Here is a 25,126-nt window from a genome sequence, read left to right as displayed (position 1 = left end):
GGCCCCGCCTCTCAGAACCTGGCTCCACCCACAGCCCCGCCCCATCCATGACCCCGCCCCTCGCAACCCGACTCCACCCCCAGCCCGCCCCACCCCATGGCCACGCACCTCGCAACCTGGCCCCACCCACAGCCCCGCCTCTCACAATCCGACTCCACCCACAGCCGGCCCCCATGGCCCCGCCCACAGCCCCGCCCCACCCGTGGCCCCGCCCCTTACCTGCGCCACGCGGCCCTGGAGCTCGCCCACCTCGCGGGCGCTCTGTTGCTGCAGCTCCTGCACTTTCTGCAGCTCCTGAACCCGCGCCTGCAGCACCTCGTCCTGCCGCGTCACCTGCAGCAGGGGCTTCACCTGGAGGGAGGTGAGGGGTGGTGGAATGACTGGCTCCCACGGCGGGAGGCTGCTCGGCCTGCGAGCTAAGAGCTCACACTCTGAGCAGGGCCGATTGGGGGCTCCAATGCCAGCTCCTCCGCCTACCAGCTGCGTGCCCTCGGGTGAGCACGTTAGGGTCCAGCTATAGAACGGGGATAATTACAGCCCCGCTTCACGGGGTTTCTGGAATGAGTGAATGAGCTAACATTGCTGTTCTGTAAAAGTGTTTCTTACACCAAGGTCCAGAGTGAGACATGCACGCCAGGCTGTGTAATTCAGGTTGGAGTGACAGGCACCATGCACACCTGAAGCTGTCCTGTATCTCTTATCCATGCTGGTTTGACTCAGATTTCTTGGTGACTTGCTACCTAAATAATCTGGCTCACAAAGGTTGAGCTGATTGGTCCCATTTTACAGATGCAGAAAACTGAGGCCCAAATGAAGGAAGTCACTTGCTGCAAGCACACCTGGCCCCAAGGTCCTGTCTCCTCGCCGCTCGGGCTGCCCCCTCAGCTGCCCTCACCTTGGTGAAGAGCCGCCACCACTGCCAGTGCCTCAGCTTGAGGTAAGCTGCACAGTTCCGCTGCATGACCCTCAGGGCGCTCTGCTGCTGCTGCCGCTTCTGGAAGGCCCTGGGTGGGGGCGGGAGAGTGGGAGAGTGGAGGCTCCACCCCTCCAGACCTGTTCCCTTAGCAAGAGAGCGAAGCTCCCTTCAGTTGCTCAGCTGTTATTAAATGCCTACTATGCGCAAGCACCGTTCTATTATTGGTAGATCTCAGTGTGTACAGTCCATCGGTCCCCCTGCCCTTGACTCTCTCTGCCGTCCTCCTCTCTGTCCACACAGCCCCAGTTCAGGCCTCATCTTCCCCCTCCTGGACCCTCACCCCAGCCTCCTCCTGGGCCTCCCAGTGTCCAATCCATCCCTGACATACACCCAGAGCTCACCCACCCCTCCCCTGCTCACAGCCCTCCCAGGGCTCCCCAGCACCCCTAGACAAGGTCTCCGCCCCTCAGCCTGGCATTTGGGGGGTCCTTTATCCTCTGATCCTTCCTCTGGGCCAGTTCCAAGGGGGAAGGGGACTCTCCCGCAGACTTCCTGTGTTCCTGAGACATGCCAGGCTCACACCACCGGGCCTTTGCACAAGCTGTCACTCCTGCCTGGAACACCTTTCCCATCCTCCTTCATCTACCTGGTTGTCAAGTGTGACCTGGGGCATCCTGGCCTGCAGCAAGGCCTCTCACTGCACTTGTACGACCCCCATCAGAGCACATCTCACCCTGAACTGGGACACTTCGTGCTGGTGTATGTCTCCCCCTCCAGACTGGAGTCCCTGGGGATGGGCCAGTAGGCTGAGCACCTCAACCTGGTTTGCCCGGGGCTTTCTCTGTGTTACCACTGAAAATCATGCATCCTGGGAAACCTCCAGTCCCAGGCAAACCGGAATGTTGGTGACCCTATGGCTGGCTGGGTCTAGCTCTCCTCTGTGTCCCCAGCATCCCTCCGCACAGGGCCTGGCCACGGGGCTCAGGGACTGTAGAGCCAAGAAGCCTGGCAATCTAGTGGCCGCGCCTTTGCTTCCCAGCCCTTCCGCCGTCTTGGAGGCCCTGACATCTGGGCCATCTGCTCAACCCTCCCTGACCCAGCCTCTGGGACCATCTGCTCAACCCTCCCTGACCCAGCCTCTGGGGCCATCAGCTCAACCCTCCCTGACCCAGCCTCTGGGACCATCTGCTCAACCCTCCCTGACCCAGCCTCTGGGGCCATCTGCTCAACCCTCCCTGACCCAGCCTCTGGGGCCATCTGGTTAACCCTCCCTGACCCAGCCTCTGGGGCCATCTGGTGAACCCCTCCATGACCCAGCCTCTGGGACCATCTGCTCAACCCCTCCCTGACCCAGCCTCTGGGGCCATCTGCTCAACCCTCCCTGACCCAGCCTCTGGGGCCATCTGGTTAACCCTCCCTGACCCAGCCTCTGGGGCCATCTGGTCAACCCCTCGCTGGCTCAGCCTCTGGGACCATCTGCTCAACCCTCCCTGACCCAGCCTCTGGGGCCATCTGGTCAACCCCTCGCTGGCTCAGCCTCTGGGCCCAACTGCTCAACCCTCCTTGACCCAGCCTCTGGGACCATCTGGTCAACCCCTCCCTGACCCAGCCTCTGGGGCCATCTGCTCAACCCCTCCCTGACCCAGCCTCTGGGGCCATCTGGTTAACCCTCCCTGACCCAGCCTCTGGGACCATCTGGTCAACCCCTCCCTGACCCAGCCTCTGGGACCATCTGCTCAACCCTCCCTGACCCAGCCTCTGGGGCCATCTGGTGAACCCCTCCCTGACCCAGCCTCTGGGGCCATCTGGTGAACCCCTCCCTGACCCAGCCTCTGGGGCCATCTGGTGAACCCCTCCCTGACCCAGCCTCTGGGGCCATCTGCTCAACCCCTCCCTGACCCAGCCTCTGGAGCCATCAGCTCAACTCTCCATGACCCAGCCTATGGGGCCATCTGGTCAACCCTCCCTGACCCAGCCTCTGGGCCCATCTGGTCAACCCTCCCTGACCCAGCCTCTGGGGCCATCTGGTCAACCCCTCCTTGCCCCAGTCTTGGCCAGCAGGACCCCAGGAGACAGCGTGGTGCCCACCTGCGAGCCAGGTATCCCCGCGCCGCTGCCTGGAAGGACACGATGATGTCTGTGACCTTCAGGTCCCGCTCCTCCTCCAGCTGGGCCAGGACCCCCGCCCTGAAGAAGATCTTGCTCTGTCCCACACGGTAGAGGTTGGGGTCCAGTTCCAGGGCCTGGATCTGCAAGGGGTGGGGGCGGGGTGATGGAGAGGAGGGGCGATGAGGGGGCAGGTCCCAGCCCCATCTTCCACCACCTTCCACATGCACACATGCACACCTGCACCTGCTGGGCTCTGCCCCACACTCACCATCTTCTCACAGGCCTGCTTCCCATCCATAAAGCCCTTGGGGATGGCATTGGGGGTCAGGATCTCGTATCTGCAGGGGGCGGGGAGGGGCGGGGGGTGGAGAGTTACAGCAAACTGTCACTGAGCTCCTACCACCAGCGCTCGGGCTCAGTGACAAACAGCAACAACAAGACAATAAGAACACAAGAAAAACAAACATTCGAGCACTTCCCGAGCGCCACCCACCGGGCTAAGAGCATTAACACCACCACCACCGTCAACATCGACCATACAAGCTCCCACCCCTTGGACTTACCACGTGCTGATTACAAGTGTATTACACCACCACCGTATTTCATTGAGACAGAAAACAAAGGTGTGTCTCAGAATGGAAATGTGAGAGCAACACCAAATAGAGGCTTATGTTTCTGATACTCATTTGTGTCAGGCCCCGAGATAAGTACTTTACAGCGGTTTCTTTCAAATTTCTGAGTGCAACTCAGAATAAAAAATATATTTCATGAACACATATGTGTCTGTCCTCGGAGCCTTTCCCCTGCCATGTCCGCTCCCTGGATCTCGACATTTCATAAAAAATGAGGCATATTATATATAAAATACATATACACATACACACATGTCATATACATAATATTTAGGTCATATGTTAATATGCCATATTTTATGACTGGTGATTGAGAAACTTGTGTGTGTTTATGTGTGCGTGTGTATTAGAGTTTCTCAATCACCATGGATCTTGTTAAAATGCAGATCCAAGGGCCGGCCCTGTGGCCTAGTGATTAAATTCGGCATGCTCCACTTGGGCAGCCCAGGTTTGGTTCCCGGGTGCAGACCTACACCACTCGTCAGCCATGCTGTGGCAGTGACCCACATACAAAATAGAAGATTGGCACAGATGTTAGCTCAGGGCCAATCTTCCTCAGCAAAAAAAAGAAAAAAAGAAAAAGAAAATGCAGATCTTTATTCAGTAAGTCTGGGGTGAGGCCTGGACTCTGCATTTCTGACAAGCTGCCAGGTGATGCTGAGTCTGCTGGTCTGGAGACCACACTTTGAGTAGCAAACTCGAGACCTGCACTGTCCAAGACAGCAGCTGCTGGCCACATGGAACTATTGAGCCCTTGAAATGTGGCCTGGGCGATGGAGAAACTGGATTTTTAATTGTATTTAATTTTAACTAAGTGAAATTTAAATTTAAAAACTGAAGCAGCATCAAATATTTTTCTGTTAAACACACCTTCACTGTTTCAAGAGGACATTTCACTGTGACCATTGGAAATTCAGTGTCAGAACTGAGATGTGCCATGGGTGTAAGACACACACCACGTTTCAAAGACAAGATAGGAAAAAAAGAACGCACGGTATCTCACTACTAATTTTTTGTATTGATCACGTGTTAAAATGATCTAATATCTTGCATGTATAGGGTTGAATAAAATATCTCGTTAACACTAATTTCTCCTGTTTTCTTTTTGCTTTTAAAAATATGGCTACTAGAAAATTTTAAATTGTACACGGGGCTCACGTTCTATTTCTAATGGATGGCGCTGCTAATATACAGCTGTGTGAAGCATAATTTTTGTTATAGTATTTACCATATTAATTGCATCTTATACTTTGATATTTTGTGTTCTGTCCCATTCGACTGCATTTTTAAAGAAATACCGATGCAACACGCTGATTGCAACCTAGCGCGCTATGCCCTCTCGCTCAGGGAGCGCCCTGAGTGGGGTCCTGCTCTCCCATATCACAGAGGAGAAGGTGACACTCAGGGACCAGAGGAACTTGCCCAGAGTCCCTGGCTCAGAAATAGAAGTGGGGGATTTGGATGTGGGTATGGTGGCTTCCAAACCCGCGCCCCACGCCACCCCTCACCCCGCTCACCGCTGCCGGAACTCTTGGAAGAGGATGCGGTTGGGGAAGCCCTGGCGACAGATGCGGATGCCCTCCAGGACGCCGTTACAGCGCAGCTGGTCCAGCACGAGCTTCGGCTCCAGCTTCCCGGCCTGCGGAGAACGGGTCAGAGATGCAGGGTCAGCGGCGGCCACACGGGGGCGCCACGCACGGGACGGGTTCTGGGGCGGCCACACGGGGGCGCCACTCACGGGACCACAGCCGTCAGGGGAAACCAGGTGGCACGGCCGTTTTGGCAGGTCAAAGATGGTTGTCAATTTCATATGGCTCAACCTATAACTTACTGAGCACCTACTACGTGCCAGGCAGAAATGCCTGCCCTGGGGGGCTCACAGTCCAGTGGGAGAGACTGACAATAAATGACATCAAGAAATCACTGATAAACGTCGGAAATAAATAGATAAAAAGTGCCAAGGAGAAAAGAGCAGCAGGGAGGGAGGGCTGAATTGCCCCATCCATCATTATTTTTGGTAGCTGACTTGGGTTGCCTTTTCTTTTTTAATTGTTTTTTTTTCCCAAAAGTAATATACAAATGTTAAAAATCTAAACACTACAAAAATTCAAATGATACATTCCAAAAGAGGCATTTTGCCTTGTCCAGGCCCCCAGAACTGTCAACACAATCCCCAGTTTCTTACGGAACCTTCTAGATCAGTTGATCTCAACCCGGGCTACACCCTGGCATCCCCTGGGAAGCTTAAAAAAAAAAAAAAAGCTCCCGGGCCCCAGCCCAGGGCAGAATCTGAATCTCTGGGGAGCGGGGATTAAAACACAGGAACCACCATTCTGGATCTTTCTCTAGGGCTATCTAAGCATATATATCTTATATTTATGCAGCCATCAAACATTTATTGTATCCACAGTATAACACACACTGTTCTGGGCACTGGGGACCCAGCAGTGAAAACAGAGATAAAAGCCACTGCCCTCAGGTTGTTTATGTCCCAATAAAAGGGATTTTCTGTTTATCTATCACTATACACGTTCCCTATTCCTCGGTAGTAAGGCTTTGTCCACGAGTGGCTAGGATTGATCTCATCCTGGCTCCAAGTGTGGTCATGTGACCCAGGCCTGGCCAATCACAGTGACTGGTTCAGGGGTGGGCACAAGACCCATCCTGAGCCAATGAGAGCCAGCCCTGGGACTTTTGCTAGCCTCACTGGGGCAAGAGGCTCTCTCTTTTCTTCAGGGTTGCTGAACTGGGAGAATGAAAGCCTGGAGGCACTGGTGGCCACCTTGCTACCCTGAGAGAGTCAGAGTGAAGGCAACACATAGAAAAGCAGAGCCAAGCAAAGGAAAAAGAGTCCTAACACCATGATTTGAGCACCTGGATCCAGCCATACCTGAACCCGATCATGGAATTTTTATGTGAATCTATACATTCTCAGTTTTGCTTAAGCTGTCTTAGTTGACTCTCACAATCAAAAGAGCGCCAAGGAAATAACTGAAAACAGCAGGAAATTGGAAATAATACATGGTACGGTCTCACAATAATGTTTTGTTTTCTTCTTTCCTTCTTTCCTTCCTCCACCCCACCGTTTGACAAAACATTTGGCAGGCTTGCATGGTGAGGCGATCAGTAAGGTCAGGAGATTGATTACATAAAAGGGGACTGAGAAAATAAGTAAATACATATGTTATAGGACCCAGATGTCTCATTGTTGCAAAAAAGAGTTACAAATTTGTAGAGGGAAAAAGTTAGCATGAACTCTGTGATGTTGGATTGGAACTTGACATACTGGTGAGAACTCAGGGGTTTCAATATGTAAAGATAGTTATAGAAATAAATACAGAAGTAAATGTGTGTATATATATGTATGTACATGTGTGCATGTATGTATGTTTGTGTGTATATATATAGCTCTGTTTACAGAGAGGTCCTGGGAGTGACACCCTAATACCGCTGAGCACATCTGTCACCAGATGTTGGGGTCTATGCACTGTTCTCCACTAAAAAGAACCAGGGCTCCTTGGAGAAAGGGCTGAATCTTTGTGTGCCGTATTTCATCAAATATAAGCCACCGTCAATTGTAAAACACACTGTTATTTTAAACACCACCAAGACCTCCTGTCAATTAAACTCTGACAAGCCACTGATGGTGAGCCACATCCTAACTTCAGAGATGCTAACACGTGAGAAATAAATGTCTTAGATTTGATGAAATATGGTACTTGCAGACATGAAAAAGGAGACACACACACACACAGATCCATCCACCCAATAACCACTGCTACTTTCTGAGGATAGTGTAAGCCTCGGGCACCTAATTTTGTGGTCTCATTTTCCACTCATGTTGACCCTTCTCTGCAAGGCCTATTCTCTGATTTTCCCAACAAGAAAACCTTTTGGTGGCCTGAGAGGCCAGGCATGGTCTCCCCACACCTACATGACACCCTCAGCCCCAACAGCCTTTTTTCCATCCCTTGTAACTTTCATGCTCCGATCTACCACCAGGCCTTTGCACAAGTTGTCCTCTGCTCGGAATACCACTTATCCTTCAGAGCTCAGCCACCACCTCCTCCAGGGAGCCTTCCCTGACTTCACTGACCAGATCACATCTTATGTGATACTTACCACCCCTACAAATTCAACTGGATGTTCACTGTGGGTGGTTAGTTGAACGTTTGTGCTCCCCATTAGACTGTGAGCTTCCTGAGAATAGGGGTTGGCTGTGCTTTTCTCTCTAATGTATCCTTAGTACCTGGCACACAGTAGGTGCTCAATAAAATTTAAGTCCCACGAACAAATGAATTTTCCTCACAGGGCACTGAGTCTGGGAGGGAAGACACTCGTTCAAGGTCACACAGCCAGTCAGAGTGAGCCGGGACGAGACGTGGCTCCAGCCAAGTCCAGCGGCCAGGCCTTTACCCCCTGCCAGAGCCGCCCTGTCCCCAGGCCCGGTCACTCACCCTCTTCTCGTGGTTGGGGACGATACAGCGGACGAAGCTGGGGTTGGTGTTGCTGAGTGTGGCCATGAGGCGGCTCAGGGACTCCTTGTAGAGCTGTCCCACCGTCCGGAACATGCCTCGGCGGGGGCGGCCACCCGGCGGGCCGTCCCCAAGGCTGCTCACCTGTTCCAGCCCCACGATGCCCTCCACTGCGCGACGAAAAAACAGATGTGGAGAGAGAAGGGGGTCAGGGGTCAGTATTAGGGGGCTGCGTTGGCCAAAGGTCAAGGGTCTCACATGTATAGGACTGTGCACTTTACAGATGAAACACCTCACACAACTTGGTAAGGAAGGTATCACCAGCCCCAGGGGACTGACGGGCAAACTGAGGCTCAGAAAGGTGGAAGACTGTGCTTAGAAACTGCGGATCCAGGATCTGAACCCAGGTAGGGGAGTCCTCTCGAACCCTGGCCTCTGACTCTTTTTTCTTCAAGGACATGATCTCCGTTTTCCTTATCAAAAATGATGATGACAACAGCAGATCCTTTCTTAACACTGATTCTCTGCCAGGCTCCGCTCAGAGCACTTCACATACGTTGGCGTATCTGTAAGCCTATAAGAATCGCTCCCATTTTACAGATGAGGAAACCAAGGCACAGAGAGGGACAGGGTAATAACAAACACGGCACAGCTGCATTTTTAGGAACCTGAAACAGCGTTCCATTAAAAATGTAATAAAGTCTGGCTTTTAGGTGCAATATTTGCAAGAAGGCAAACTACCTCCATATCAACCATTTTTCCCGAGAGGCCTGACTGAGTGTAACTCTGTTTTCTCTGTTGTCATTTGATGGTGTCACTTCAGCTGGTGAGAAGTACCCACTCCTTCGCCTCAAATTCTATTACTGGATCACGCCAGTTTTCTCAGGAGCCTGCGGCCGGGGCAGAACCTGATTCCTGCAATTCCCACTCACGAGGGGCTTCAGGGGTCAATCAGATAATCCACACATAGGGCAGGACCTGATGCACAGCGGAGGCTCAGATATGACATTTCCCATCCCGCCCCCTAGTTCCACACTCCCTCCCCCCACCATACTCCCACTTATTATCAAAATGATAATCATCACTTATTAAGTTATTATAGCACAGGGGTTCTGGGACTTAACATTCTGGGTTCAAATCCCGGCTTTGCCACTTACTGGCTGTGTGACCTCAGGCTAGTGACTTAACCTCTCTGTGCTTCCACTTCCTCATTTGTACAATGGGGTTAATAGTATTAACACCTGCCTTTTTGGGTTGTTTGGAGGATTCTATGTGTTAATAATCATAAAAGGGCTTTGCACAGTGCACGGCATACAGCAAGAGCTCAATAAGTGCACGCAGAAATGATCACAGTTGTTTGTTCTTTGACATGCCGTTTAGCTAGAAGAAAGCGTTGTGCTGCTACAAAGGGTCTGGAAATTGCTGAGGGAGCCGACAAGGAGGAAGAAGAGTGAGGGGCCTCCTTACGAGAGGAGAGGGGACAGATGTTCAACACCAGATTCCCAGTGCAACAGGCCCACCCTCCTCGTCCGGCAAATCTCACCCGTTGATGCACAGCAACACCCACCCCCTGACGGGGAAGTGGCAGAGCCGCACCTCCCTGAAGATCCTGGGGGCGACGGTGGGAAGGAGCCAAGGAAAGAGAACTGTTGGAGGCCCCCGTGTTCTGGGGGGTGAGAACAGAGTGGGGGAGATGGCAGAGAGGTGGGGGGGTAGATGCAAAGGGAGCAGCATGAGAAGAGAGGAGGGAGAGAAGGTAGCAGGAAGAGAAAAAGAGGAGAGGGTTATTAGTCAACAGCACAGAGCAAAGCAGGAGGGAAGACTCGAATGTTGGCCGTGAACTTTTAAAGCCAGAGAGACTGTCCTGTTCCCCTCTGTGTCTACCCACCGAGGGCATCAGTGTTGGCTGAAAAGATGAATATCCTCTGTGAGAATTTAGTGCCAGGGGGAAAAATCTCTCCCCCTAGAGGTTGAGTCTGTATCTGCTTTATCAGATATCCCTTTTTACCCTGGCTGCCAGGAAGCTCGAAGACTAACTCGATGCTCCCACTCAGCTTGTTGTGTTTGCCTCTCTGAGGAGAGCTCGTCTCATCTGCCTTTTCCCCTGGGCTGCCAGGATGTTGGGCACCCAACTCTTGGCTCAGGGAAGCTGTAGAAGAGATTGATGCAGAAATGGCCCCAATTCCCCACCCTCCCTGTGACTTGTAGCTCCTTGAGCCCAGGCCTTGTGACTGCTTTGTTCAGGAGAATTGTGGAAGAAGTAACACTGTGCCAGGTCCTATTCTAGGACTCAAGAGGCTTTGCAGCTCCTACTTCTTTCTTGGAACCCTTCAAGAGCCAGGCACATATGGGGTGAGGCGTGTGAGGAATTAGTGGGGGGCATCATGGCCCATGAATGGGGCACAAATTTTAAAGAAGTTTAAGGAGGATATTTTCAGTCTAAAGGAGACGATTCTCATAGCAGAATCTGGTTCTGTGGCTGAACATCCAACACTGCTTTCATACCAGTGTATGGTGTAAACCACACAAGACACAAACATCAAATTCCTCTTTCTAAAACCAGCTCACACTATTAAGGCACCCCAGGCCCTTTCGCTCTATGAGTTTGTTTTGGGAGCCACTCAACGTGCTTATTTTGTTCTCTTGTCTAATTGCATGGGCGGGCACTTCTACGACTATGCTTATCACTTCAATAAAAGGTTAAGGCAAACTGACACATTTTGGAAACCTGGATTTGGAAAACACCAAGATGCTGGTCCTGCTAGTTGTATAAAAACATCTCTCAAACCTCCTTCAAGGATGGAGGGCGGCAGACATGGCTTGGAAAAGTACCAGATCCCACCACACAGGCATTGGATTTTTCTGCTCTGGCTTCCTACAAGTGTCATTTGGAAGAGACTGATGGCCAAATTCACAGGGGCCTGGTTGGAGCAGAAAAACTCTCCAAAAAAATTTTGGTCTGTTGCTCCTTTCTTCTTCCCTGAGCCCCTGAAGGGAACTTTGTAAGGAAGCAGAGCCTAAAAGTTGACTAATTTGTACAACACCACCCTTCTGAGTTCTCTTGTTGTTATTAACTATTTTTCAGCCAAAGTTCTTGATTTTTTTTAGGGGTCACATGCCCTCTACAAATAATAAGTTTACCTCTTCCTTTACAACATTCATATACTTATTTCTTTTTCTAGTGTGATTGCATAGGCTAGTATCACAAAAACAGTTTTTAACAGCAGTGCTGACAGTGGGCATCCTTGTTTGGTTTCTGATTAAGGGGGAATGTTTTATCATTGAGTGTGATGCTGGCTTGAGGTACCAATCAATCAGTCAACCAATCACTAATCGGAAACACTATTGTGAGACTGTCTGGCCTGCCTGCATTAATTCTGCACCTGAGCAGACAACTCGAGTTCAGAACTCGGTCTCTGAAACAAAGGTGCTCACACTGTGGGGTGGGAGAAAGGATGCATAGCGTTCCAGGGATGGGGCCAGGGGAAGCTGGTCCTTACCATCTTTCCAGATCTCCGCTGTTAGCCGGTCCGTGCTCTGGTGCAGCAGAGTTGCAACGCTGTCATTCAGGGGGTCCATGTTTTTCATCAGCCACTCATTGGCCTTGTAGTCAACCTGAATGAGGCATTGGAGGTTGGTGAACTTGCAGGTCCCCTCTCTCCCGATATCCCAAGGAGCCTCCCAGAAGCTTTGAGACGCCCAGCTCTGGGGCTCACCATGGACGAGAGAGCATTGGTGCCACCTTGTGTCCATATCCTGAGCTGCACCCTCCACCACCAGGGCCTCCTCCCTTTACCACTGGACCCACCCCGATGACCTCAACCACCACCATGTCCTTCCTGATCCGTCCTACTCCACTCACTGGCTCCTTGCTGTTCCTCAAACACGCAAGCTCATTTCCACCTCAGAGTTTCTGCCTGTGCCATTCCCGCTGCCTGGAATTCCCTCACCGTGGATTTTCACACGGCTGGTTCCTTCCCAGGACTCAGGGCTTTGCTTTGAGGCTCCCACAGAGTCACGATGTGGACCACCACAGTTCTCAAAGACAGGGTCTCCCTGAGGCCAGGGCCCAGGCCTGACTCCTAGCCCAGCACGGGGCTGGGGACACAGGAGGTCTTAGAAAATCTTAGGGAAATGAACCGAGTGCTAGACACAGAACGTAAGGGCCTCCTGCCTCCCAGCCTTTGTGTATGCTGTTCCCTCTGCCTGGAGAGCCCTTCCCATCCTTCACCCATCCTTTGCTGGCTACCTGTTACGCATCATTTAGACCAGGGGTTGGCAAACCACAGCCCACAGACCACATCCAGCCTGTCACTTCCTCTTGTAAATAAAGTTTTACTGGCATCCAGCCTTCGTTTACGTGTTACCTGTGGCTCCTTTCAGGCTGCAATAGCAGAATTTGTGGCAGAGACTGTCCGGCCCACAAAGCTGAAACTATTTACTATCTGGCCCTTTACAGAAAATGTTTGCTGTACCATGATTTCAGATCAAGCATTACCCTCCCCTGTGAAACCTTCCTTGGCATTCCTCCTCTGGACTTTGACACTACCCTTAGCAGCCTCCATTAAAGCACCTATCAGCCTTATATCCTAATGGTCTATTTGTCTCCCTCTCAAGACAAGGAATGTTGTCAGGACGGAAACCATGTCTGACTTGAGTCCCCAGCTTTGCTCAGCACACAAAAGGCACATGTTTGCCAAATGAGTGAGTAAAATGCAAATAATTCTCCTCCTAGTGAACTCCTATCCATCCCTCAAAACCTACTGCAAATAGCCCCTCCTTGAGGAAGCCTTTGCTGACTGGTTCAGACAGAGTCCACACTCTTCCTTGGGCTTTCCTAGCCCCTCCCCTGGTGGTGTCTCATTCCAGTGGTCAGCAGGTGGCCTCTGCTTTCCCTCTGCAACCTCCCCACACCTGGAGCCATGTGGGCCCCACTCCCGCCCACATGCCTCAAGGCTGGCCCCGGCCGCCTACCTTGCCCGCATAGTGCAGGACACTGAAGTCGGCCTGGTCCCGCAGGTTCCTCGGCCGCTGGAACTTGGGGTGTCCGCCCTGCTCCTGGGCCACCTTCTCTACGAAGGACTTGTCTGTGGCCTTCGGGAACCAGCACTCCTCGTCCAGCAGGGCCAGGAGTCCAGGGGGGTTAGCCTGACCATCAACAGGAGGGGGAGAGCAAGTCAGATCCCCAAATACTGGACACTTAGGTTGCTGCTAATGTTTAGCTCTTGTTAAGTGACACATGGACATACAACCAAATGTGAGAATAACAGTTACAGTTACAGACGTAACTAGCAACTTGATTCGAGCCAGGCCTTGTGGTAGGCACGTTCCGGGTCCTGACCATCCAGTGGTCACACAGATCTGTGAAGCGGGCGCCGTCATTTTCCCCATGTAACTGACGGAGTGGCCTGAGGCTGGCGGGTGAGGAGCTGACCAGGGTCACGCGGGTGGCGGGGGTGCGGGGGGAGCCCGGGCTCACCGGCCGCTCGATGAGGTCGATGCAGGGCTGCAGGTCGAGGCCGAAGTCGAGGAAGGTCCAGGGGATGCCCTCGCGCTGGTACTCCTCCTGCTCCAGGATGAACATGGTGTGGTTGAAGAGCTGCTGCAGCTTCTCGTTGGTGTAGTTGATGCAGAGCTGCTCGAAGGAGTTCAGCTGCGGGGAGGGGACACGTGAGAGAGGGGACACGGACCAGGGAGAGAGGACAGGGACCCAGAGAGAGGGGGACAGGGACCCAGAGAGAGAGGGGGACAGGGACCCAGAGAGAGAGGGACAGGGACCCAGAGAGAGGGGGACAGAGACCAGAGAGAGGGGGACAGGGACCCAGAGAGAGGGGGACGGAGACCCAGAGAGAGAGGGACAGAGACCAGAGAGAGGGGGACAGAGACCCAGAGAGAATGGACAGGGACCCAGAGAGAGGGGGACAGAGATCAGAGACAGGGGGACAGAGACCCAGAGAGAGGGGGACGGGGACCCAGAGAGAGGAGGACAGGGACCCAGAGAGAGAGGGACAGAGACCAGAGAGAGGGGGACAGGGACCCAGAGAGAGGGGGACAGGGACCCAGAGAGAGGAGGACAGGGACCCAGAGAGAGAGGGACAGAGACCAGAGAGAGGGGGACAGGGACCCAGAGAGAGGGGGACAGAGACCAGAGACAGGGGGACAGAGATCCAGAGAGAGGGGACAGGGACCCAGAGAGAGGGGGACGGGGACCCAGAGAGAGGGGGACAGGGACCCAGAGAGAGGGGGACAGAGACCAGGAAGAGGGGGACAGGGACCCAGAGAGAGGGGGACGGGGACCCAGAGAGAGGTGGACGGGGACCCAGAGAGACGGGGACGGGGACCCAGAGAGACGGGGACGGGGACCCAGAGAGAGGGGGATGGGGACCCAGAGAGAGGGGGACAGAGACCAGAGAGAGGGGCACAGGGACCCAGTGAGAGGGGGACGGGGACCAGAGAGAGGGGGACAGGGACCCAGAGAGAGGAGGACAGAGACCAGGAAGAGGGGGACAGAGACCCAGAGAGAGGGGGACAGAGACCAGAGAGAGGGGACAGGGACCCAGAGAGAGGGGGACAGAGACCAGAGAGAGGGGGACAGGGACCCAGAGAGAGAGGGATAGAGACCAGAGAGAGGGGACAGAGACCCAGAGAGACGGGGACGGGGACCCAGAGAGAGGGGGACGGGGACCCAGAGAGAGGGGGACGGGGACCCAGAGAGACGGGGACGGGGACCCAGAGAGAGAGGACGGGGCCCGAGGCTGGAGCCCCGCCCCCAGCCCGGCGCACCCACAGACCTGGAAGATCTCGAAGCCGGCGATGTCCAGGATGCCCAGGAAGGAGGCGCCCTGGCGGGGGCTGCGGTCCAGGGCACGGTTGAGGCGCAGGACCAGCCAGCGGAAGAGGCGCTCGTAGGTGGCCTTGGCCAGCGCCTCCAGCGCAAAGTCAGCCTGCGGGCAGGGCACACAGTGAGGGCCCGGCCTGCACATCAGCGGCCCAGCCCGTCCCCCGGGGGCCGCAAGGAGACACCGGGTGTGGACGGGGCCCCCTCACGGTTCATCAGGAATGATGACATTAACAACAGCCAACCATTACTGAAGCCCTACTGTGCGCCGGGCACTGTGTGAAGTGCTCAGGGCACATGAGTTCACTAATCCTCCCCCGACCCTGCGAACCGATTTTGACAGCACAACAGTTTAGAGGGTGGACTCTGGAGCCCGACAACCTGGGTTTGAATCCTGGCTCGCCCAGAGGCTGTGTGACCTCAGGCATGTGAATAAACCTCTCTGTGCCTCAGTTTCTTCATCTGTAAAACAGATCCTAACAATAGGACCTCAGCTGAGAGAGGAACCCGGGTCAGTGTTACCCCAATCTCTGTCCTTATCTCCTCCACTGAATCTTCTTCATCTTAGCATCGTGAGTGCCCAGCCTGAGGCCAGGCAGAGCCCTCTGCCCAAAAGCTGGATTCTGAAAACCTGTAGTCTGTGTTCACTTCTCCCCACTCCCACACCACCATCCTGGTCTCAGCCACAATCATGGCTTGCCTGGACTACGACAGCAGCCTCCTCAAGTCTCCTGCTTCTACCCGTGCCCCCATGGATTCAATTCTCCACAAAGCAGACAACGGGATCTTTATAAGAGACAAAATGAATCAAGTCTCTCCCTGGCTTAAACTCTCACCACCCTCCCGCCGCACTCTGAATAAAACTCACCTCCCACCGTGTGGCCCCTAAGACCCTGAGTGATCTGTCCCTTTGCTAATTTTTTTGTGTGTGGTGAGGAAGATTAGCACTGAGCTAACATCTGTTGCCAATCCTCCTCTTTTTGCTGAGGAAGACTGGCCCTGGGCTAACATCCGTCCCCATCTTCCTCCACTTTACACGTGGGAGGCCTCCACAGCATGGCTTGATTAGTGATGCGTAGGTTGATCTGTCCCCTTCCAACCTCTCTGACTGCAGCCTCTACCACCGTCTCTCCCACTCTCTAGCCTCAGTGCCCTCCTTAATATTCCCAATTCCCCAGGCTTGTTCCAGCCCCAGGGGCTTTACACACGCTGTTCCCTCTGCCTTGAAACACCACCTCCTTAGAAAGGACTTTTCTGATCACTCTAACCCCTGCTTCATAGAAGGCATCACTGTTTATTTATCTTCTTTTATGATCTGTTTCCTTACACAGCCTGAGCTCCCTGTGAGCATGGTCTCTGTTTCCATGACTGATTTTATTCCTAGCACTAGACCAGAGCTGGTAACCGAGAAGACACTCAGCAAAAGTTTGTTGAGCGCGTGAGAAAAAACAGCATAAACTGCTTAAGGACCCAGGACCCTGGTACCCGGCTCTCCCCGCCCCCGCCTGCCCCCAGCCCCACCCACCTGTTCCTTGGTCTGTGCTTTCTGCACATAGTCTCGGCCCACTTTGATGCGGGGGGTGAGCAGGGCGCGGGAGAAATCCGTCACCCCCAGTCCCAGGAGGCGGCAGAGCTTCTGGGCAGCTGAGGGCGAGAGGCACCAAGATCTGATCAGCACGGGGAGTGACGATGGCCCGGGAGTGGGGGGGAGGGCGCCACCCCCCACTACTGATGGAAGAGAAGAGAGCCCAGCCTTTCCCACTAAAGGCATCACAGGTCCTAAAAGTGTGTACACTCTCTGGCCCAACAATTCTCTTTCTGGGACCCCGAGTTGGCAAAAAATAATCCTGGATGTGAGCAAAGACTGGACCATGTTCACCACGGCCTTGTTTATGACGGAGAAAAACAGGAAACAAGCTGAGTGCCCAACAACTGGGGATTGGTTAGAGAGTCCGTTTCATCCATTTGAATGAGTGTTCTGCAGTCACTAAACATTATTACAGCTCATTACACGGTACACTTTAGATGTATGCATTTCATGATTTGTACATTTCACTTCAAATCAAAGAAAGAACTGTAAACAAATATTGGACACCAGTAAATGATATGCAGGCTGAAGTGTGTACGTGAGAACTACACCAACGTCTGCAACCTTGAAATGCACCAGAAAATACGACGGATGAATGATGGATGTAAAGATATGCGATAAAGCAAGTGTAGTAAGATGTGTGTTTGAAAATTTCCTAATAAAATGCTGTTTTCCTAATAAAATGTTTTCTAATAAAATGTTCCAAACGAACTATTGGAATAAGAGTTCGTTGAGGTGGCCAAACCCACAATAAATATTTAAAAATTAACTGCTCTTACCTATTTTTGTAGGAAAAGAAATTACATAGAAAAGTGCCCGGATGCCAAAACGTTAATAGACGTTTTTGCAGAAGATGGAGGTGGGGCTGTGCGGGCAGGTGTGTTTCTTCCTTCTGCTCTGAATTAAAATAATTAAGAGGGACTGGCCTGCTGGCAAAGTGGTTAAGTTTGTGCGCTCTGCTTCAGCAGCCTGGGGTTTGCAGGTTCAGATCCTGGGCACGGACCTATGCACCACTCATCAAGCCATGCTGTGGTGGCATCCCACATAGAAAACAGAGGAGGATGGGCACGGATGTTAGCTCAGGGCCAATCTTCCTCAGCAAAAAGAGGAAAGATTGGCAACAGACGTTAGCTCAGGGCTGATCTTCCTCACAAAATAAATAAATAAATAAATACAATAATTAAGAAACGTTTTCAAGCTTCTATCAATTCTATGATGGGAAAACAGTTATTACAGATACTCAGTTCCAGAAAAGAAAAAGGAAAAGAAAAAAATCCTGGAAGGAAACACACTAAAATGTCAACAGTGATTATTTCTGAGAGGTGGAGTCATGAGGATTTAAATTTCTCATTTTTTTTGGTGCAATTGCAGTTTATAATTCTTCTACGGTGACCTTGCATTATATGGAAAGTATTTAAGAACTGAAAAAAGTGACTTGAGAAAATAGCACGTAATGTGCAATGGAGTACTACACTGCCAGTAACAGGACAGTTTTATATGGTTCTAAGTGCTTGGTGTGTACTTTGCCAGCTGGTGAAGCCCGTGCTTCTCCAATCAATGTTTGCAAATTCAGAAAATAAAATACACAGGATTTCAAAGGAGATTAATTATAGTGACATACAGTTCTACCCACAGACCCAGTGGAGTTCTAGTTAATAACCTTGAAAAGTTGCCCGCAGTGCATTAAGAGAAAGAAGCAGACTTCAAAACAGTTTATAAGGTCTGACCCCAATTTGGCAAATCAAATGAATAAGTGAGTGTGCACAGCACACCTGCTGGGTGTGAACAGAGCCCCAAATGCAGTGGCTCTGACCGGCACATCGAGGCGGATGCCCCCTCCTTCATATTTTCCACATTGTACGGCTTTTGAAAATGAGCTGATAGGATTTTATAATCAGAATAGAAAGCTCTCCCCATCTCGAGAGGAACGGGGTGTGAAGCACGATTCCATTCCCGGGACAATTATTTCCACAGTGATACAGACAGAGAACAAAGCCCACAGAGAAATACGCCAAATGGTAGAGGTAATTACCTCCCAGGAGCGTGATTATGGGTAATTTCTCTGCCTTTCTGCTTTCGTGTCTCGCCAGATTTTTCCCCATCCAGCTTGTACGACTTTATAATAATAAAGAAGCAGAGCTATTTCCATGTTGATTAAAAAAAGGGATACTGACTATAATTCTGCTTTTGAAATGCAGAAAAAGTATATATACACAGAGCACAGAGGCCAGGAGGAGATACGCCCGATGCTGATGGTGGTTCTCTCTCTAACGGCTGGGACATCGGGGGATCCTGCCGTCCCCGCTCTGGTTCACTGGTGTTGTTCAGACTTTCAGCAGAGATCACACTTTTTAGAATCAGGAAGAGTGGAAGATGTTATCTTGGACAAGACTCAGCAAAGGGCAGAAAATCAGAGGGGCCCTGGGTGGGAGGCAGGCCCGGCGAGGGAGAGGGATGCTCTGCATGTGGGGCAGGGAATTTGAGGTTAGGGGGGTGGGCAGCAGGCCAGGCGGCGGTACCTGTGTTGTCAGGCATGGAAGCTTGATCGTGGTTCCGTTCTTTCTTCAGGACGATGTTGCCAAACTGGAGGACGGCAGAGACCATCCGCAGCATGGCTAGGGGGCAGCAGAGAGAGAGGTCACAGGTGGCTCTGGAGCCTGATGCGTGGTCTTAACTAGCCCCCTAGAAATCTAGCTCTAAAACCCTACATCAGGGGCCAGCCTGATAGCATGGTGGTTAAGTTCTCCTGCTCCGCTTTAGTGGCCCAGGGTTCGCAGGTTCAGATCCCAGGCTTGGACCTATGTGCTGCTCATCAAGCCATGCTGTGGCGGGTGTCCCACATATAAAGTAGAGGAAGACGGGCACAGATGTTAGCCCAGGCCCAATCTTCCCCAGCAAAAAGAGGAGGATTGGCAATAGATGTTAGCTCAGGGACAATCTTCCTCACCAAAAAAAAAAACATAAATAAATAAAAGTAAAAAAAATAAAGAAAATAAAACCCTACATCAAATTATACCACCATCCCTCAGCTTAAAATCCACCTGTGACACTGGGCAGGCCTTAAAGCACAGGAACGGATAAACTAATTCTGCATTCTGTGTCCCAGGTTTGCTTTATTACGGTTCAGTGTCTACTGATGTTGTCCATTTTATAAAGCAATGAAGGACTTAGGGAAACGAACAAGGAAGGTCTTCAGCGACACAGAAAGATTTCTAAAATATCATGTGAAAAATATGAGGTGGAGAATGGTGTACATGGCATACTGCTATCTATGTTCAAAAGGCAGAAAATATCAAGTACAGTTGATTCTCGTTATTCGAGGCAATTAATATTCTATAGAGTCGCCTCGAACACTGAATTAGAGAATGCGAACAAACGCTTCTAGGGGGAAGCACAGAGTTTGGTTCCTGTGAGCCTCTGGTCACATTTTTATCAACTGATCAATACATCACCTTGTTTTATGTGTGTTTCTGTTTAAAGGCACCTTATCTGATACATGTTGTTGCTTCATTAACATTGAAATCACAGCCAACAGCACCGTAACTCGAGCCTGAACGAAGCCCATCTAACACACGGATTTTCCCCGTAAGGCACATCACAGCCCTCCTGTGTTTAGCAACACCAGAGAGCGTTAAGCACTACACTTGGGGAGCATTTTAGGCAGTGAAATCACCAACAAAAAAGCACAAAAACGCGGAAAACAAGGCACTCAAAAGACCATGGAAAGGACTCTGATTTACAGCATGAGTTGAAACAAGAAGAGCGTCGCCTGTTGGACCCCAGTGACCGTGCACTGGGCAACTCAAATTTTCCCCCCTCTACGAGTGACCGCAATGAGCACAAAAGCATCAGGAGTATTGGTTTTGGGGGTACGACTAAATCCAGCGTGTCGGCGAATTCGCAAATGCAGAAACCGCGAATGAGGACGGACTGGACCCGCTTGTCTGTGCAGAGAGGCTAGAATCTCACTGTAAGTGGGCGATGCCGCCCCCTAGAGTACATCCCCAGAACTTGTAGGGTTTGGTTGGGGTAAAGATTGGGACCACGCTGCAATGTATGGGGTGTTTCTGGATGTCACAGAGACCGGGCAGGTGGGGACCTGGATGCAGACGCCCTTCTGTCCCATAAAGAACGGCCCACACCTCGTGGCCCTACTAAACGTCCCATGGGACATTCATGTCTGTGAAATAATGGTGTGTGATTATCTGAGACTAATCCCAAGTGTTGCATGTATAAACATACAAGTGCTTTCTGTTTGGTTTTAATACACAGCGAATTTTCCAGAAGGGTACACTGTGTAATCCGAGGAAAGACTGTGGTTGGTTTTGTTCAGAATTTTATCAAGATTCGGTCACCGTCTCAGAACCCTCTGGTCCCCCACAGCACAGCCGCACGTAGCATTTGAGTGGACCACAGAGCGCACCTGCACCAGGCTGGGTCTGCATCTGCTGCTTTCATGGTGATGCTCCAGATCTGCGCAGGCACCTAGGGACCTCATCAGCTATGCATTCCAGAACGGATTTTACGATTTACGGATTGAAATGGACGCTGATTTATTTCCACTTACTCCGTGCCAGGTCCTGCGACAAACACTTATAAACGAATTCATTCAACCTCCATAACAACTCAATGAGGCAGGTCCTGCAAAAGCAATTTTGCAGACGGGAAATGAGTCAAACCCCCATTTGACAGATGGGGAAACCGAGGCACATTCCAGTAACCAACTTGCCCAAGATCATCCAGCTCATACGCCGCACGGCCGAGATTCAAACCCAGTTAGTCTGACCCCGGGGTGTGTATTCTTAACGGCTGTACTTCTCTTTGCCTTCCTCTTTTAGCATAAAATCCAAATGTAAATCCGTATGTACAGCACGCATGCAGAAAAGTGCACAAATCATATACATCCAGCTCAGTGAGTTTTTACAAAGTGAATGCACCACAGAGCCAGCCACTCAGAAGCCCCTTCCTTGCCACTCACTGAGCATGGACGAATTTCACCATCACAGGGCTGAACCGAAGAAGCCAGACACGAAAGTGCAAGTTCCCTATGAGTCTGTTTGTATCAAATTCAAGAACAGACAGAACAACTCCACGTTCTTAGACGCCACAATAATGGTGACATTCAGGGGATTTCTGGTGACGGGAAGGGGCATGAGGGGGCTTGTCGATGCTGGGATACGGGGCGTTCACTTTTGGAAATCCCCCGAGCCGTGTGCTCAGGCTCTGTGCGCACTTTTTGGTGCCCATGCAAACTTCGACACAAAGTTTACTTAGAAAAAAGGGGTGGTGCAAGGTGGAGGGGGGAGTACCCTTCTGGGATACTCCTGCCAAAAATGCGTAACCCGAATCTTATCACGAGGAAACACACCCACGTCGAGACGAAACAACTGCTCTGTAATCTTCAAAAGCGTCTAGGTCACCAATGATAAAGATAGACTCAGGAACAATTCCAGACGACGGAGAGTAAAACGTGATGATTAGATGCAACGTTTGATCCTGGACTGGGGAGATGCGTGTGTGTGTAACTTTAAAAAATAATTTTTTTTTTTTTGCTATAAAGGACATTATTGGGATATTATGGTCTATGGATTAGATAATAGTATGAACAGCACCAATGTTAATTTCCTGATGATGATACCGTACTGTGGTTGTATAAGAGAATGTTCTCAGGAAACAGGCACTGACAGATTCAGGGGGGGTGGTGGGCTGAATAATTCCCCCCCCCCCAGATGTCTACATCGGAACACCTGGGGCCTGTGAATGTTACCTCGCAGAGCAAAATGGACTTCATAGATGTGATTAAATTAAGGATCTTGAGACGGGAGCTTAATCCTGCATTACCCAGATGGGCTCTAAATGTAATTGTTAGGGTCCTTAGAAGGGGGAGGCAGAGGGAGAAGGCCATGTGAGCGAGGTTAGAGTGATGTGTTTGAAGCTGGAGGAAGGGGCCGTGAGCCAAGGAACGCAGACGGCCTCTGGACTCTGGAAACGGCAAGAAAACAGATTCTCCCCAGAGTCTCCAGAAGGAACTAGCCCTGCCCACACCTTGATTTCAGCCCAGTGAGACTGAGTTTGGATTTCTGAACTGCAGAACTGTAAGAGAATAAACGTGTGTTGTTTTAAGCCACCGTGTTTGTGGTCATTTGTGACAGTGGTCATAATACAAAGGGTAAAAGGGGTACCTCGTCTACACTGCTATTCTCAAACTGTTCAGAATAAGTAATTAGAAAGATAGACAATGATAAAGCAAATGTGGAAAGTGTGAACACTTGGGGAACCTGGGAGAAGGGCACGCAGCAAATTTCTTGTACTCTTTTTGCAACTTTTCTGTAAATCTGAAATTATTCAAAATCAAAAGGGTTTTCTGAATAAACCCTGAAAACAGGAGGAGGGTTACTGGCCTGACAGCTTTGAGAGGCCGTGCTCTGAAGGACATACAAGAAACCACTAACAGGTGGCCTCCTGGGAGGGGACCTGGCAGCCCGGGACACTTGCATGATTCTGTACCTTCTATTCTTTTTGAAGTTCATACATTTTGAAATGTAGGACCTAGTCTGGAAAAAAAAAAAATCACTGTTAAAAAAGGACTTGCTTTCTGGAATGAGATAGTACGATTGTAGTGATGGTTGCACAACCTTGTGGATATACTACAAACTACTGAACTGTACACTTCAGAATGGTGAATTTTATGGTATGTGAACTCTATCTCAAAAACAAAAAAAACGGTTTTGGTTGTGGGAATTAACAAAAGAAAGCTTAACTAAATTGGAGTCAGGAGGGCCTGTAGGGGGAGCTCTCACCACTATCACACATGGTAGATTACACTAAACAGGAAGAGACATACTCCTGCATCTTCACAGGAAGTAAGACTACTTTATTACTGCAAGAAGATTTCTCTCCCCACCAGGCAACAGCCCAGCCAATGAGAAACACTGCAGCTCAGCCAATGAGAAATGCCACAGCTCAGCCAATGAGAAACACCACAGCTCAGCCAATGAGAAACGCCACAGCTCAGCCAATGAGAAATGTCACAGCCCAGCCAATGAGAAACGCCACAGCTCAGCCAATGAGAAACACCACAGCTCAGCCAATGAGAAATGCCACAGCTCAGCCAATGAGAAGCCGTTGCCACCCTGACCTGTTACTTTCCCCCAATGGACTTTCATTTAGAACAGCCCCTCCCTACTCCCCCTTTTTCTCCATAAAAGCAGCTCTCCGCCTTTGTTTGTTGGATTTGCCTATGGTTCACCATAGCATGTGCATCCCAAATTGCAATTCTTTTGGCTATTCCCAAATAAACTCATTTGGAGACAAAATAACAGGCAAATTTGCTTTCTAAGTTGACATGGTATAGTTTGTAGGGCATGTTGGAGTGTGCAACAAATATTAAGTTTTCCTCTCTGTCTCCACTGAGATAACTCCTTGTGGAAAGTATCTGTTTCTTATTCATCTCCTAACCATGTGCTGTGCATACAGTAAGCGCTCTATAAATGTTTTCTTGAATGAACTTTAGCTTGCCAGTTTTGTGGGAAGAATTCCTTCCACAGTCCCCACAACTTCTGGGATCCAATCTAACTCCTTATCAGGATCTTCAGTGCCCTGTCCCCAACCCTCCCACCCCCTCCAGCCCCGGGGTCTCCTCACTTAGTCCAATCAGCCACACCAGGCTCCTTGCAGCTCCTCCAACAGGCAACACTCTTTCTTGCTGCCAGGCCTTTGACCCAGCAGTTCCCTCCGCCTAGATGCCGTTTCTACACCATCTAATTCCCACCCCACCATCAGGGCTCACAGGGCTCAGCCAAGCACCCCCTCCTTCAGGGGCCGCCCTGACCCTCCCCAGATGGCGTCGGAACCTGTGACACGCAGCCACCGCCCCATGCACCTTCCATCCGTCACCCTTCCCGAGGTTCAACTTCAATCTCTTCGTGAGATTTGATGCTCCCTGGGTCTGAGCGCTCCAGGGGTCACGGGCTTGTTCAGTCTTGGTCACTGTTAGGGCCGCCCGGTGCCTGCAGGGGTCTGGCCCACAGACTGCACCATGTGTTGAATGAATCAATATATTAATGAATAAACGTCAGAGTTAACTAATGAGGAATATGTTAAGGAACAGCACGAGTCTGCTGTGCGACCTTGGGAAGGCGGGTGGCCTCTCGGGCCTCAGTTTCCCCAGCTGGGCAGTGGGAGTGGCTGGGCTCAGCGATCTCTGGTTCTGCCCCTCTGGATCAGGGGCGGGTGGACAGGGACAGCCAAGAGCCCCAAAACTGCTGGGAGGTTCTGGGGTCGAGGGGCAGCGGGGCCACCTCCCAAAAGATAAATAAATAAGGCCAGCTCCTTATAGACCCACAATGGCACCCTCACCCCTAACAAACTGAGTGATCGTTCATTCCTTAACGTCAGCTCAGACCCGGCCAGACTGGAGTCCCCTCCAACCCCGTGGCCTTTAAAATGGCCTTTTACAGTTGGCTTAGGAACCTGCGATGGTGCCAAGCATCCGGGCGAAACTGACGCCCGAGGAGCTGGCAGGTAGCTCGCTGGTGACTTCAGACCAGCCGATCGCAGGCCAGGCCT

General features: G+C 51.2%; 1 protein-coding gene across 3 annotated transcripts in view; it reads right to left on the bottom strand.

The window, feature by feature from the left end:
- MYH14 (myosin heavy chain 14) overlaps positions 1–25,126 on the bottom strand; it is an 85,611-nt gene that overhangs the window by 36,643 nt on the left and 23,842 nt on the right. For all 3 annotated transcript variants that reach the window (XM_058529921.1, XM_058529922.1, XM_058529920.1), the window contains 12 exons: positions 19,078–19,173; positions 16,496–16,614; positions 14,924–15,076; positions 13,612–13,785; positions 13,107–13,280; positions 11,633–11,747; positions 8,115–8,302; positions 5,175–5,296; positions 3,294–3,363; positions 3,005–3,165; positions 896–1,004; positions 220–351 (listed from right to left, as the gene is read on the bottom strand). In XM_058529921.1, coding sequence (XP_058385904.1) covers positions 220–351; positions 896–1,004; positions 3,005–3,165; positions 3,294–3,363; positions 5,175–5,296; positions 8,115–8,302; positions 11,633–11,747; positions 13,107–13,280; positions 13,612–13,785; positions 14,924–15,076; positions 16,496–16,614; positions 19,078–19,173 — 1,613 coding nt within the window. The remainder of the gene's footprint in view (positions 1–219; positions 352–895; positions 1,005–3,004; positions 3,166–3,293; positions 3,364–5,174; positions 5,297–8,114; positions 8,303–11,632; positions 11,748–13,106; positions 13,281–13,611; positions 13,786–14,923; positions 15,077–16,495; positions 16,615–19,077; positions 19,174–25,126) is intronic.

The sequence above is a fragment of the Diceros bicornis genome, chromosome 34 (assembly GCF_020826845.1).
Source record: "Diceros bicornis minor isolate mBicDic1 chromosome 34, mDicBic1.mat.cur, whole genome shotgun sequence".
Taxonomy (NCBI): Eukaryota; Metazoa; Chordata; class Mammalia; order Perissodactyla; family Rhinocerotidae; genus Diceros; species Diceros bicornis.
The sequence above is the reverse complement of the archived record's forward strand: the minus strand, read 5'-3'. Positions and strand labels throughout refer to the sequence as shown.